Here is a 14718-nt window from a genome sequence, read left to right on the forward strand (position 1 = left end):
TATGTCTAGTACCAGGTGTGCAGAATTGAAGTAGTGAAGGAATACACTGAATAAAGCAACAAATGGAAATCAAAATGGCGATAGTAATCAGAATACCTCCTAATATTTGACGTAACAAATGCAAATCAGGCAACCAATTAAAGAGCCAGTCAAACCAGCCCTGATCAATGTGTTTTCTAACTTCTTCTGTTAAGTCATGTAGCTTATTAATGTGAGCTCGAATGGATTGTGTATGATCAGACAAGTTAAAACAACAAAGACCCTCAAAGTCAGAACAATCGTGTCCATGTTTAAGCAAAAGATAATCAATGGCCGCTCGATTTTGCAAGATAGCCCTTCGTTCACCCTGGGCGTTTAATAGCATGTCCGACAGGACTGTAGAAGTATTATTAATGGATTTCACCATCCAGCAGGCCATTTTCTCAATAGATTTGGCATTATAAACTGCCAAAGCAGGAACACCAATAATTGAAATAGCCAGGCTAAGGTATTCGGACTTAGAATATAAATGCAAAGATGAGTCACAATCCTCCTGTAACCTCACTGTATCTCGAATCACACGAGAGTTGGCATTCGGATGTGAGGAAAACATCAATAAACTCAACCTAGTAATGGCACAAGGGCCTCCAGAAATATTTGCGGGGACATATGGCCAGGAAGTATTACCACATGAGAAAAGCCATCCGGCAGGTAGTAACATCGTGCGATAATGACTGGGGGCAACTACCATACTCTTGCAAGTCATGTTATTCTGAACAGAAGTACATATTTTCGGCGTCCTTTGAAGGCACAAAGTTCGTTCATGAGCGGTGAATGAGGTGGCGCCTTTCAATTTTAAACGCATACATTCTGAAATTGCACTAGGATTACACGTAAGGAAAAAACACAAATCACCTTGTGTGATATTATAGGTAACTATTTGGGACTGGATGGGGGGTATCGGGTCTGACAGTTCAGTACACAAGGGGCAATACTCGTGGGTAGCGAAATCGCCCAGAAGAACATTGGTGCGAGCAGTTGATATATTGAAAATATGAGTCAGAGTTTCCAACGAAGCAGGGACAGCAACCAAACAAGTTGCCAAAATGTCATTCACTGATCTCATCGGTGTCAAGCAGAAATGAGGGGCGTTAGTCACCCGTTTCGCTAGTGAAAACCAAAAGTTCGCCGACGAATCCCACGCAGCGAAGGAACGCGACACTCGGGTTCTCAACTCATCCCGGGTTGATGGGATCCCTCCTCTCTCGTCGTACCAGCCCAGGAACAGTCCAACGCCGACACATCCTGCAGCAACAGTCCAAAGAATGATCTGAAAGAGAATCAAATACAGGCATTATTCATTCTCGTAAGTAACATTTGTCAGCCGGGACTGCTTCCCAGCTATCTTTCCCTGGTCTCATAACTAAAATGGTATTATCTTGACCGGTTGCAATGACCTCTGCTTGTTCAGGGGGATTCTTAGGCGACTGCACCCAAACTCTGGCCCCAGGATTATCTGTGGAGCCAAAACCTTTCTGGCCTCATACAGTTAGCAACGTTGGGGCAGTGCCTTTTGCCATCTCACCACTGAAGACAGGCATTATTAGCAATTGAGCCACTCGGTCAGTTTTATGTATCAGTAAGTCAACCTCACTGCTATTCAGCAGGAGCACCTTAATCTCTCCCTGATAATCACTATCAATGATTCCTCCAAGCACCTGAATACCTTTTACAGCCAGCCCCGATCTAGGGGCAATGAATCCGAAATTTCCAGGTGGTATCTGAACACCAACACCTGTTTCAATGATGACTCGGTCTTTACTTTTTATAATGGTGTCATCCATGGTATGCAAGTCTAAACCTGCCGACCCTGGGGTCGCTCTGCATGGAGCCAAAGCTCCGGGAGTAATCTCCCAGTACATCACAGTCTCTCTGATCTCATTAGGTTTAGCATCAACATTCGGAGGAAACAAACGCATAAGTGGGGATTCAGCATTTAGAAAAGGACGGTTATTCAAAATCAATAGCGCTTGAGGCAAAAAATCTCGCCAATTCTTATACTTGTCATCTGTTAATTTGCGAAGTTGGTCTTTTAGCAGGCCATTCAACCTCTCCACAAGACCCGAGGCCTGTGGATAATATGGTATATGAAATACCCATTCAATATTGTTTTCCACACAGAATTCCTGTACCAATCTTCCACGAAAATGGGATGCATTATCAGATTGAATTTGGAATGGCACACCATAATACATCATAATCAATTCCAATGTTTTAATAGTATTCAATTGGGTAGCTTGCTTACAGGGAAGGGCCACCAACAGGCCACTGTATGTATCAACAATAGTGCAAACATATTGACAATTCCTACTCATAGGAAGTGGACCAATGTAATCAATCTGCCAAATTTGAGCGGGCAATTTCCCGCGATGTAAATGACCTTTAACGATTTGGGGCACTTTGCGCTGCCTGATATGCTGGCAAATGGGACAATGTAGAATAACATTTTTAATTAAATCTAGGGGAATATAAATTCCTCGATCAGCAGCCCACCTGCTAGTGGCTTTCTCTCCAAAGTGTCCTGCTTTCTGGTGGGCCCATTTCGCCAATCCCGCAATATCAGAATCTTGCGTGTCCACCACTGCCTCAGCAATTTTAGATTTCTCATCTGCAATGTTATGAAAGAATTTGTCAAGAGAGTCTATCGGGGTATGAGCATCCACATGGAAGATTGTAACAGTACTCTGTGGGAGCATTTCCCAAATCTCCTGCCATAATTCTTTTCCCCACAATTCTTTGGAATGGATTTTCCAACTATGGAAATGCCAAGTCGGTAACCAAACTGCCAGTCCATTGGCAGTAGACCAAGAATCGGTAAAAATATGACATGTGCCAGGTAACTCTTGTTTCAGAACTTGATAAACAGCATAGAGTTCAGCAAATTGACTGCTCTTACCCTCACCAGTTGTACTCAGCAATTTTTGTGTGATCGGATTATAGGACACTGCCTTCCAATGCCGTTTCGTCCCTATGAACCTTGCTGAACCATCCGTAAACCAGACATGGTTTCTGTCCTCTGCGGACAGATCATCAAAAGGTTTACCCCACTTAACAGGAGATTCCTGTACTAAAGGTACGGAACATTCACTCTCAGTTTCAGTTGATGGCGCCCGTGCCACCTGCTCATGCAAAGATGCAACTCCTTTTTGTCCCACACGTGCCCTGTCTTGTATATACCATTTCCATTTAATCACACTTGCCTCTTGAGCGTGTCCAATCCGGTGAGTTTTCGGCGAACTCATAACCCACTGCATGATAGGAATTTCAGGTCGCAAAACTATATCATGTCCCAAAGTCAATTGCTCGGTATCCACCAGAGCCCAATAACATGCAAGTAACTGTTTCTCAAAAGGTGTATAACGCTCACCAGCATCAGGTAACTTTTTGGTCCAGAAACCTAACGGTACTCTACTCTTGCCTTGTTTCTGCCACAAACTCCAATTCGCATAAAGGCCTTGTACAGACACATTCAAATCCACATCACCATCACATACAGGCCATAAATCCAGAGCATGCTGAATTGCTTCTTTTGCCAGACTGAACGCATCTTGCTGTGGTTTACCCCATTCAAATGCATTCTTTTTACGAGTGACCTGGTACAAAGGGGCCAATATTTGACTCAAATGAGGAATATGCTGGCGCCAAAATCCAAACAAACCAATGAAGCTTTGGGCTTCTTTCCTATTTCTCGGAACTGCAAAATCAAGAATTTTCTGTTTAACCTGAGGGATCACTTCTCGGTGCCCTTCATGCCAATTAATACCCCAAAATTTCACAGCCTGGGACGGACCTTGTAATTTATCCGGGTTGATTTCCCAACCTTTCTCACGCAAGCACTCAATGACTCTATCCAATTGGGTCTGAACTTCCTCTTGTGATTCACCTTGGATCAAAATATCATCAATATAGTGACATATCTGAATTTGTGGATGAACTGGTACCTCAGCCAGATGCTCTGCCACCAGCCGGTGACATATCGTAGGACTATGCACATAGCCCTGAGGAAGACTTCTAAACGTCATCTGACGCCCGTTCCACGTAAAACTGAATTGTTCCTGACACTCAGGGGCAATCTGAATCGAAAAGAAAGCATTAGCAATATCAATGGACGCATACCATGTACCTGGATGTTTCTGGATTCTTTCAATTAGGGTAATAACATCCGGTACTGCAACAGTCAAAGGGGGTGTGTGTCTATTCAATTCTCGATAATCAACAGTCATGCGCCAAGAATTATCACTCTTACGAACAGGCCAAACGGGATTATTCCAAGCAGAAGTAACTGGGGTTATAACTCCTGCATCCACCAACTCCTGAATAGTGGTACTAATCTCTTCATGACCACCTGGAATACGATACTGCTTCTGACGAACCACTTTTGTCGCCTGGGGGACTTTTATGGGGGGCATTCTTAAACGACCAACCCGTACAGGCCTGGACGATATATAATGTTTAGTTCCAAACTGATAACATCCATCATCTAAGTGCAAAGTCATTCCTTTCAAGATATCAATTCCAATTATGAATTCTAAGAGTGGCACCACTAATACAGAGCATTCTTTTCTAGGAATTCTACCTATTCTCATTTCAAGTAAGGTTTGAACTGCGGGAGTTTCCTTTCCACCTAATCCGGTAATTGTAAAAGGCTGACCTTTAAACTTCTTTGATTTTCCATGAATAAGAGTGGCCTCCGCTCCTGTATCTACCAATGCTCGGGCCCTTTGGATATTACGATGTCTCCAATAAATATCAATATCTACATAGGGTCTATTATCTCTGTGAGCCCATCTGTGTACTGGAGCTTGACCTATTTCCTAGTCCTTTTTATTGTGTTCTGTGTACCAGGATAAATCAGGATAAAGACTCTCACGGTTCCTAGGTATCGATACCTCCTGTTCATATCCATCTCCATTACGAAATGGATTACTGTTCCCTGCATTGTACTGCGGGTTTCGATCGGCCAATATGTGTCGATCCTCTCTCCTTCTCAACTCAGGGGATTGATCCCTATCATCTCTACGTCTGCTGTTAACATAATCATCTCTCCCCCTCTCTCTTTCCCCCTCTCTCTCCCTGTCTCTCTCACGACGGGGGGACAAATCACGCGCATAACGTCGATCATCACGACGATCAGAGCGCCCACGGCGGTCGTCATCACCGCTACCGTCAGAAAAACCACGATCACACTCAGTTGTCCGAACACGCCGGGCACCCTCCTTTCGATCCAAGCCACGTTTGCGAAACATTTCCCACAAACGAGAAGTAGTCTCACCATCAATGTCCTCCTTCCGCACACCATCGGCCATAAGAGCAAAAAACATATCACGTCTAGTAAGTTTATTGTCACCAGGAGTACGAGTGTCAGGCCGGGACTGCCGTTCAGGTTTAAACCACTCACCCAACTCACCGAGTTGGCGTACCGATTCCAGCACCACAGATAACATGTTACCAGTCTGATTAATCAATAAAGTCATCATGACCTGCTTATAAGCAACAGGGGAAGAACGAATAATACGATTCCGCACAGAAGAGGTTAAGAAACCATCAAGCAACCGGTCAGCAGTATTCAGAAAAATTGCCGTTTTCATCACCTCCTCTTTGAGACGTTGCGCAGCATCGCGCAAAGTATACCACGGTTTGTCAGTCAGAGGCCAGTCAGACTCAGTAGGATATTTTTGATTACAACCCTCAGTCGCCAATTGAAGCAAAGAAATTTGACCACCACCATTAAAGTTACGAAAATGATCCTGTACAGTAGAATCCGAACTCAAGGAACAAAACTTCAAACAGTCGCCAGCATCCAGCATAATGCCAGCAGCGCCCAGTTCATAAAGGCGCACCATCCATGTGAGCAAGGGCTCACCAACTCGCTGTCGAAATCGCTGCAAAATATCACTAATTTCTTGTTGAGTAAAATCCTCCAAAGAGTCTAAAGCAATACCATTCGGAGCACCGGGAGCCTGCTGTACCTTCCGTCGAAAAACTGGATGCGCCGAGACCGCGGGATGAGCATCACAAGGAGCTCGACCAGTACACGTAGAGGAACAATCAGTGGAAGAAGCAACGACCCCGCTCGAAGGACGAGCGCAATCACGGGGTGCACCATCAGAGGCGCAAGAAGCAGATTTACAAGCACGGCCGGAGCGAGAGGACTCGCGCTTGGCAGACTCCTCACCCGAGGAAGGAGAATCACTTGAGTTCCAGATATTACCATCCCATTCATCAGGATTCCAATCCAGTCCGGCTTTCGCCACGACCAGACGCACCTTCCGCGTCGAAACCCGACCACGCCGATTCTTGTATTTATAACGAGCAATTCGCACAGCCGCCCTCTCGGCAATAGTTTGGTACGTCTCAAGTTTGTCAGCAAGCAACGTATTTTGACACCGCAACAAAGTATGAGCATTCTGAGTCTCAACAAAGTTCGCTTCCAAATCCTTATGCAAGTTCTGCAACTTCAACAACCTCTCATGGAGAATCCTGTACGCAGACAGAACAATCCAACCTCTGCGTCCCAAAACGGGAAGCTCATCACCCTTAGATACCGGCGCCTTCTGTAAACAAGTAATCACATTAGCCGGCTCCGCCAGCTCCAAAAAAGAATTCCAATTCTCACTCAAACCAGTAGAATCAGCCCACTCACGGGCCAAGGCTTCATAAGGCGTTGAATCCCAGCCGGGAATATCAACGGGCAACTTAAAAATAGATTTCGACTTTCTAGAAAACATTTTCGAAAAGAAAGAAAAAGAGAAAAAGAAAAAAGAAAAAAGAGAAAAGAAACCCACACGCAGGTAGATACAAATAATATACAAACAAAACCACGCACGCGCCGAAGGCAAACACAATACAACCACAACGCACACAGGTTTCGTAAACGGTTCGTGACGCCAAATGTTCTGCTTGGGTTTTCGGAACTGATAGAACTTGCTCATCAGAACCTCACTAACCCAGCCAGAACGTTACCCCCTCCCTAGAACCTATTTACAATCCTACAACCACATATATCTATCACCTAAGGACAGGGGATTCCTACTATGCATACCAAGATCTCACAATCGGCGGCCTCGCGATCCCATACGGATCCAGACCTCTCTGCCCATACGACAGTATCAGCACAATCGGCGGCCTCGCGATCCCCTACGAATCCAGACCTCTCTGCCCATACGACAGTATCACAAGTGGCGGCCTCGCGGTCCCATATGAACCCAGACCTCTCTGCCCATACGACAGTATCAGCACAATCGGCGGCCTCGCGATCCCCTACGAATCCAGACCTCTCTGCCCATACGACAGTATCACAAGTGGCGGCCTCGCGGTCCCATACGAACCCAGACCACTCTGCCCATACGACAGTATCAGCACAATCGGCGGCCTCGCGATCCCCTACGAATCCAGACCTCTCTGCCCATACGACAGTATCACAAGTGGCGGCCTCGCGGTCCCATACGAACCCAGACCTCTCTGCCCATACGACAGTATCACAAGTGGCGGCCTCGCGGTCCCATACGAACCCAGACCTCTCTGCCCATACGACAGTATCAGCACAATCTGCGGCCTCGCGATACCCTACGAATCCAGACCTCTCTACCTAGACGGCAGTCTCATACGACAGTTCATCCTATGATCACCATAACATACAAAAAGGGAATCAGTCTCACTATTCATCAGATCACACAAGGATTGCCAGTTCGAGCATAGCCTGTTCTCAGGTTCGAGGGGCTCCTCTTTCCCTTATTCAGTTACCACTTACCTGATCAGGGTTAACATCTGTTCATGTAGCCGCAGCTGACTAGAAGAATAGGCTACCCTCTTATACAAGAACACGCAGCACATGTTGGTTCACTACAAACTGGATACTTTATTACTCATTGCATACACAATCACATAACATTACGATATGACACATAACCTGCAAAGAAAAGTGAAAGATTAAGTTGTACACTCTAATAAGAAAGGGTCGACATCACCTTAGTAGTATGTAGCCTGCACTCAGTGGTCATCTAGGATCCCTTCTCGTCTGTGCCTCGGCTCGCCTGGAATCACCCTTCTCCGAGTCACTGGGACCTCTTCCTTATCGGCTACTCTCTCCTCTCTGGCTATTCTGTTAGGAAAGCATCTTTCTCTCAGTTCTTCTCCGCCTTCAAGATGGCGTCTGTCTTCCCTGGAATAAGTAGTAGCTTTACTGCTAACGGCTAGATGCCGCCTACGGACTGAACATGTAACTGCCTCAGACTTTCACTAATATAGAGGTGCATTTCCTCATGGAAAATTCCGGCCCGTAACCTGCCGCCCACCAAATTCTTGTACCTCCCCGTACCAAGGACACGTTCCCAGCCGGCCGGCCTGATGTAGTGTCTTCGGCATGAAGAAAAATACAATCCTTCGATAAGGGCCGGCCTGAACCGGTTCTCTCCAAGCGAATAACACCTCATAACTAAAACATTACATTTGACCTAGAAGCATCCCAAGCTGCCGAAGCAGAAAGAAAGATGGAGTCTCTCCCGTTTGAGGCCTACCAGGCCTGAATTCAGCACAGCTCCATGAAATACCCTCACTACAGGACAGGTTATCCCTAATACTAACAAATCTATCCCCTAGGCTATGTCTACAAGCCCTGATCTATGGGGAAGAGCACAGAATCATGTCGAAGTGCCTAGTAAATAGGCTCCATTCACTACTCTAACCCTTAGGCTTGAATGGTAAGAGACTGAAGTCACATTCAATCACTTGTTAACACAAGAAGGCCAGGAAAATCGAGCAGAACAGGAGCAAAAAAAAGAATTAGAGTAAAGAGGAGAGTTGGGGGAAATGAAAACATTACGAGAGAACATATAGCAAAGAGGTGGAGAGAGAAGATGGGAGAGAGTAAGGACGCAGCCAAGAGATCGGGCAGAGACAAAAAGAATCGAAACAATACAAAAGTATTTTCCAAACTCGTAAATAACCACGGGCCAAACAAATGATCTGCAATGAAGCATCCGAATCCGGTATATCATGACGTTAACCATGCAATAAAAAATAAAAACACACCAAAAAACACGTGTACACCAATGTTCCCTCTAATTTCTTTCCTCTGTGTGCGGCAGTGGAGGGTCTCTGTGCGCTGCAACCATGGCTATGTGCGGCAGGAACCAGACCGCGCGTGTGCGCGGCGCCAAATGTCACTCAGAACGTTTACTTCAATAAGTGAAAGGATGGTGCATTTTCACACATACAGGGCCACAATAAGTGTCTTAAGGGCAGTTTCCAAATTGGATCAACACGCCATGACATTAATTGGTCACACAGGCAAGTACACTTCAAGTTTAGAAAAGCACAAGACTTAAACGGTGGTATCATCATAAGATTTTAATAAATATTCTTAACTTGAGCACTGTTAATTGTCAATATCACATATAAACAATAAGGGAGACATGTCAAGTGGCATCACTAGAGGGGTGACAGGGTTGCTTCTCACGGCGATCTTTGGCATTTTTCCAGTGGTGATAAACTCGATCTAGGTCAACTTGGCCGTTCAGGAGGTAGGCCTTTGTCCTCATCAGCATATCCAAATGCTTCTGCTCTAGTCTATTCCTCAATTTACTCTTAATAGTATTCATGAGGCTGAATCCTCGTTCACAATCTGCACTAGATGCTTGAAACGTTGCGCAGACATCTACAAGCTGAGAAACCACACTATACTGAGCAGCATTGCGTACAGTGAAATTCACCATGTCTTGAAAGGTGGTAAATAACCCACCCTTTACATGTTCTGCCACCACATATTTATAGTCTCTGTACTGTCGAACAACATCTTCTGGTGTTTCGCAATCACCCAGGACCAAGACATTTTTATACTTTTCTACAAGTCTTTGTATATTCTCAGTCCCAAACTCAAAATGTGATTGTGCGGCCATAGCCTGGATTTCAAAACTTGCCCATTCTTTTAGCTCATCTTCAGGGAACCTTTTTTGCATGTGCTCACAAAGAAGGGAAACAAAAGACAAAATAGGCCCACTGTCAAACTCTTGCCTTTCCTTGTACAACACCATCAGATCTCTTACATTACTGCTCCAAAAGACAGTGTCCCCCAAATACTGTTGCTTAACTTGGCCAATCTTTGCTCTTGCATACTGTACAGCTTCAACAGTAGTCAGAGAACTTTTTTGGAACAGTTTGCACAAAGATGCAAATTCACCCAGAACGTCATTAAGTACTGCAAGTGAAATATGGTAGTTGGAGTTTGATAGCTTTTTATAACAATACTTAGCAACTGGATCATTCTCCTCAACTTTCTCATGCTCAAAGTACTTAAGAACAGCCTCGTAATTACGAATTAGTGCCCCAACAGCAAAATGCCTTGAAAGCCACCGGACTTCATTCAGTGGTCGAAAAGAGACCACTTCACATTCAGTGACCGATGCAATTTCATCCAGCTTGGACTTCCTTGCTGGAGATCTGGAGAACACAGTGTAGACAGTCCTCAATAATGTCTCCATCTCTTTAACCATTGGAACCCTTTTCCAGGCATCATCAACTCCCAAATCTTCTCGATGGGCGACACAATGCTGCTCAACTAGATGAGGTATGGATTGTTTAAGGCGAGTAGCAACACCATTATTCTTACCCAACATCACGGACGCACCATCAGATGTGAACATGACCATTTTCATAAGGTCCAGTTCATTGGCAGTGTAGAAATCTTTCACAGCACTAGTGATAGCCTCAGCATTGCAACTAGTCAGCTTCACTATGCCCCCAAACTGTGTTTTGTGCTCTGTTGATGTTACTGGTCGGAACTTGAAGTACAGGATGAGCCTTTTTGAAACAGAAATATCAGTGCTCTCATCAATTATCAATGTGTGATACAAAGCGTTACGAAGTTCTGCCATTGCTTCACAGTGTATCACGCTATTGATGGCCTCAAGGAACTCAAAGGCATAGTTCTTGCTCCTCCAGCTGTCTGGTATCTTGACATATAAAGCTAGGTGGTCATGGATGTCTTGCACAGATAACATTGAAGTATTCATTTTGACTGCCAGCAGCACGTTGTTGATGAGAATCTTTATCTCTTCAGGCACAGATCTTTGTCGTTCACCTACTTCCATTCTATTTGCTTTGTCAGTGGCAGTTTCTGTCAGCATTGCCCGCACTCCGAAACCAAACCTGGCAGCAGCACTTCTGTTTCTCAAGATCACCATGGCAGACTCGTGTACTTTGCTAAGTAGATGGCGTTTCATGTAATCCAGTTTCCAGCCATCACTCCATTTCTTCCCTGTGGAAAAGTCCCCAACAATCTTGGCTTCGGCACATGCTTTGCAAATCAAGCCCACGTCTGAACTGTATTGGAAAAGTTCCCCGAGTTGCACGCGGACCTTGCTTCGCGATTTCTGCGTCTCAGCCTCCACAATTTCCTTCATCCACTCTTCCTTGAATACAAGGCAACATTTCTTCCTTTGTGGTGACGCACTGCACTCTCCCATAGTGACAGCTTTGCGCTTGAACATTTCCGTGCCAGCCGGTTTTAACCTGCTGTGCCACAAAGCCTGCAAGATAAGGGAACATGGCTTACGTTGACGCCTAGCTCATGCATGCAATCCTTTATACTACAATGATCAAGATGCACCACAGTTTAACTCTACCAAACAATTACCTCTCCTGCTTGAACTCACGTATGCCTGTGTCAAAGTATGGGGGTCTGCCTGCGAAGCCTGCAACAGAAGAAAACATGGGTAAGTATATTATACTACAATGATCAAGATGCACCACAGTTTAACTCTACCAAACAATTACCTCTCCTGCTTGAACTCACGTATGCCTGTGTCAAAGTATGGGGGTCTGCCTGCGAAGCCTGCAACAGAAGAAAACATGGGTAAGTATATTATACTACAATGATCAAGATGCACCACAGTTTAACTCTACCAAACAATTACCTCTCCTGCTTGAACTCACGTATGCCTGTGTCAAAGTATGGGGGTCTGCCTGCAACAGAAGAAAACATGGGTAAGTATATTATACTACAATGATCAAGATGCACCACAGTTTAACTCTACCAAACAATTACCTCTCCTGCTTGAACTCACGTATGCCTGTGTCAAAGTATGGGGGTCTGCCTGTGAAGCCTGCAACAGAAGAAAACATGGGTAAGTATATTATACTACAATGATCAAGATGCACCACAGTTTAACTCTACCAAACAATTACCTCTCCTGCTTGAACTCACGTATGCCTGTGTCAAAGTATGGGGGTCTGCCTGTGAAGCCTGCAACAGAAGAAAACATGGGTAAGTATATTATACTACAATGATCAAGATGCACCACAGTCTGGCAGCAAAACCTGCAACAGAAAATGCACTCCTTTAACTCTAGCAAACAATCACCTCTTTGTTCTGCCTGTACTCCCGTCTGCCTGTGCAATTGTCTTCGTGGTACGGTCTCCCAAACCTGCAAAAGAAAAGGGGTGCAGATTGTGATTCTATTTACCCAGCAACCCCCAACCCAACGAGGAACGTACACAGAATTACCTTGTCTTTGTGGGTACTCGCACCTGACCACTCCTATCCAAATACCTTACAGACTGGAAACCTGCAACTGAAGACAAGATAGTCAGCAACCCCCTACAGCACAAACACGTTGGCTGCCAGTTTACAGTACCACATTATGGATTAGGAAAGGCCATTGTCTACAGTTAAGGTAATATGTGGGTCCATGTGTTAATGCTGTTCAAACTTGTATTTATGGTTCATTAATGCATTATTAGGGTGAGCATTAAAAGTAAATGCCGTAAGCTCGGCCTTCACTACTGAAGGCGGCTCCAGTATAAATGTGTACACACGATTTCAAAGTTTAGTAATATGAGGCTATGTATAATGCTCCCAGAACGCTCTCTGTTTATATGCAAATATTTGCAGAAGCTTGAAACCAAGAGTGATGGTTCTTTGCTTTCAAAATAAAATGTTTTAGAAAAAATGCTAGTAGGAAAAAAGACAGCATCATTTAGTAAAATGTTGTTGTACGCTTGTATCTCCCAAAAAATTCCTAAGAGGGAGAGACAGGAACTATTGTGACCTCTATGTTATATTGAGTTCTTTTAACTAATGTCAGCTCTTACTTTGCATGGGTTACATAGGTAGTCCTTCCTCACATCACAGTCATTACATCGGGAATGATTCTACATTGGGAATGCTTTTACTTCACATCATTGAAGGTATGTTGATATATATATATATATATATATTAATTCACGCTGACTCCTCGTACACAAAGCATGCGCTCTGTAGTACTGTATACAGTGCTGTCAGTTGACGCTGTCTGGTGACAGAGAAAAAAATAAATACCCAGATTTTATGTATGTTCATTTGCAGTAGAAAGTCTTAACTAGACATATTTTAGCGCAGGATACAGAAACTGTGTAACAAAAACTTTTAATACTAGTGCTCTGGGAAAACTTCTTTGTCTATGCGGTAAAACAAAAAAAGAATTAATCCAGATACTGCTGTTGTGCATTTTTTTCACTATGTTTTTCTTCCCCATGTACTAGTAAATCGTCCATTAAATCAGTTGATTAAGGGTTAACCCTTATCCAGTAATCACGGCATATTCCGCGAATAGATTTACATAAAGTGCATTTCCATAATATACACTGAATCCATGCCATTCATGTGTCAGAATTTCTCTCTAAACTCTTAAGTGTACCCCTAGGCTTGAGGAGATACCCTGAAATTCTACCAGGCCCAGAAGTGGAATGTGTCAAACCAAGAATTTCTGGTCTCAGACACAGCCTCTTGCAACGCTCCGCCTAAATCCGGAATCACTAAGATTAGTCGGCAAAGGTGACCTCAGAGAAGAGGTCTGGGCCACGGCTATCGAAAGAATCGAGTTGCTTCATTTCACACATTCCTGGTGGAATAAATATGTCACCATTATGAACTCTGTACAATTTCACACAAAATACATTTGCTTGCGGGCTTTGTTTTAAAAACATCTTAATAATTTGCAACTGAGGTTCAGAATCTGTTTCTTCTCTGAGCTGGAATGAACACGACCTGACACTCCTATACATTTCATCAAAACTGAGGATGCGCGTTCAGGACATTCCACAAATCCTGCTGGCAAACTTTCCAACACTGTCTAGAACTACAGAACAACAGCAACAGTTTATAACTGCGACAATTCATAAATACAATAAGGCATAATAAGTAAGGGTACTATTCTCATACTAAAATATTATTTTATCTGGATTTAATTTTTACTTTTCTAAAACATGTCATTAATATAATCAGCTCAAATCTATTGTCACAGTCGCTGAAGGTGGAATCCTCTCAGATCGATCAGTGTGGAATCTTAGCGCGGGGACTCTCGGAATGGAGTACCCATGTACTTTATAAATGTGTTAACATAGCATAACATCGCAACTCCATATGGGTATTGTGCCGAAAGACCTACAAACAAACCTATACAGAATCTATCTGAAGGATTTATACCACTGCTCTCTATGTTGCTACCTTAATTTGTTGCGTGTCCTTGTTACATGTGCATGAATGAAATAAAAGAATGAATTAATGAAAATAATTTTATAGAGTGCACACATACTCGAGGGTGTCATAGCGCTAAAGTAAAGAGAGGAAAAGAAAGAAAGAGAGGGCAGAAAATAGAACACTGTAAAGTCAGTAGGGCCGAACCTGGTACATGCGGCAGCCTA

General features: G+C 44.0%; 1 protein-coding gene across 2 annotated transcripts in view; it reads left to right on the forward strand.

Moving 5' to 3' along the window:
* DNAAF2 (dynein axonemal assembly factor 2) overlaps positions 1-14718 on the forward strand; it is a 265590-nt gene that overhangs the window by 169540 nt on the left and 81332 nt on the right. The window contains exon 3 of one of the 2 annotated variants that reach the window (XM_085627014.1): positions 13147-13224. The exons of the other annotated variant lie outside the window; for it this stretch is intronic. Coding sequence (XP_085483140.1) covers positions 13147-13224 — 78 coding nt within the window. The remainder of the gene's footprint in view (positions 1-13146; positions 13225-14718) is intronic. 2 annotated transcript variants of the gene reach the window in all.

Source organism: Triturus cristatus, chromosome 9, assembly GCF_964204655.1.
Source record: "Triturus cristatus chromosome 9, aTriCri1.1, whole genome shotgun sequence".
NCBI lineage: Eukaryota > Metazoa > Chordata > Amphibia > Caudata > Salamandridae > Triturus > Triturus cristatus.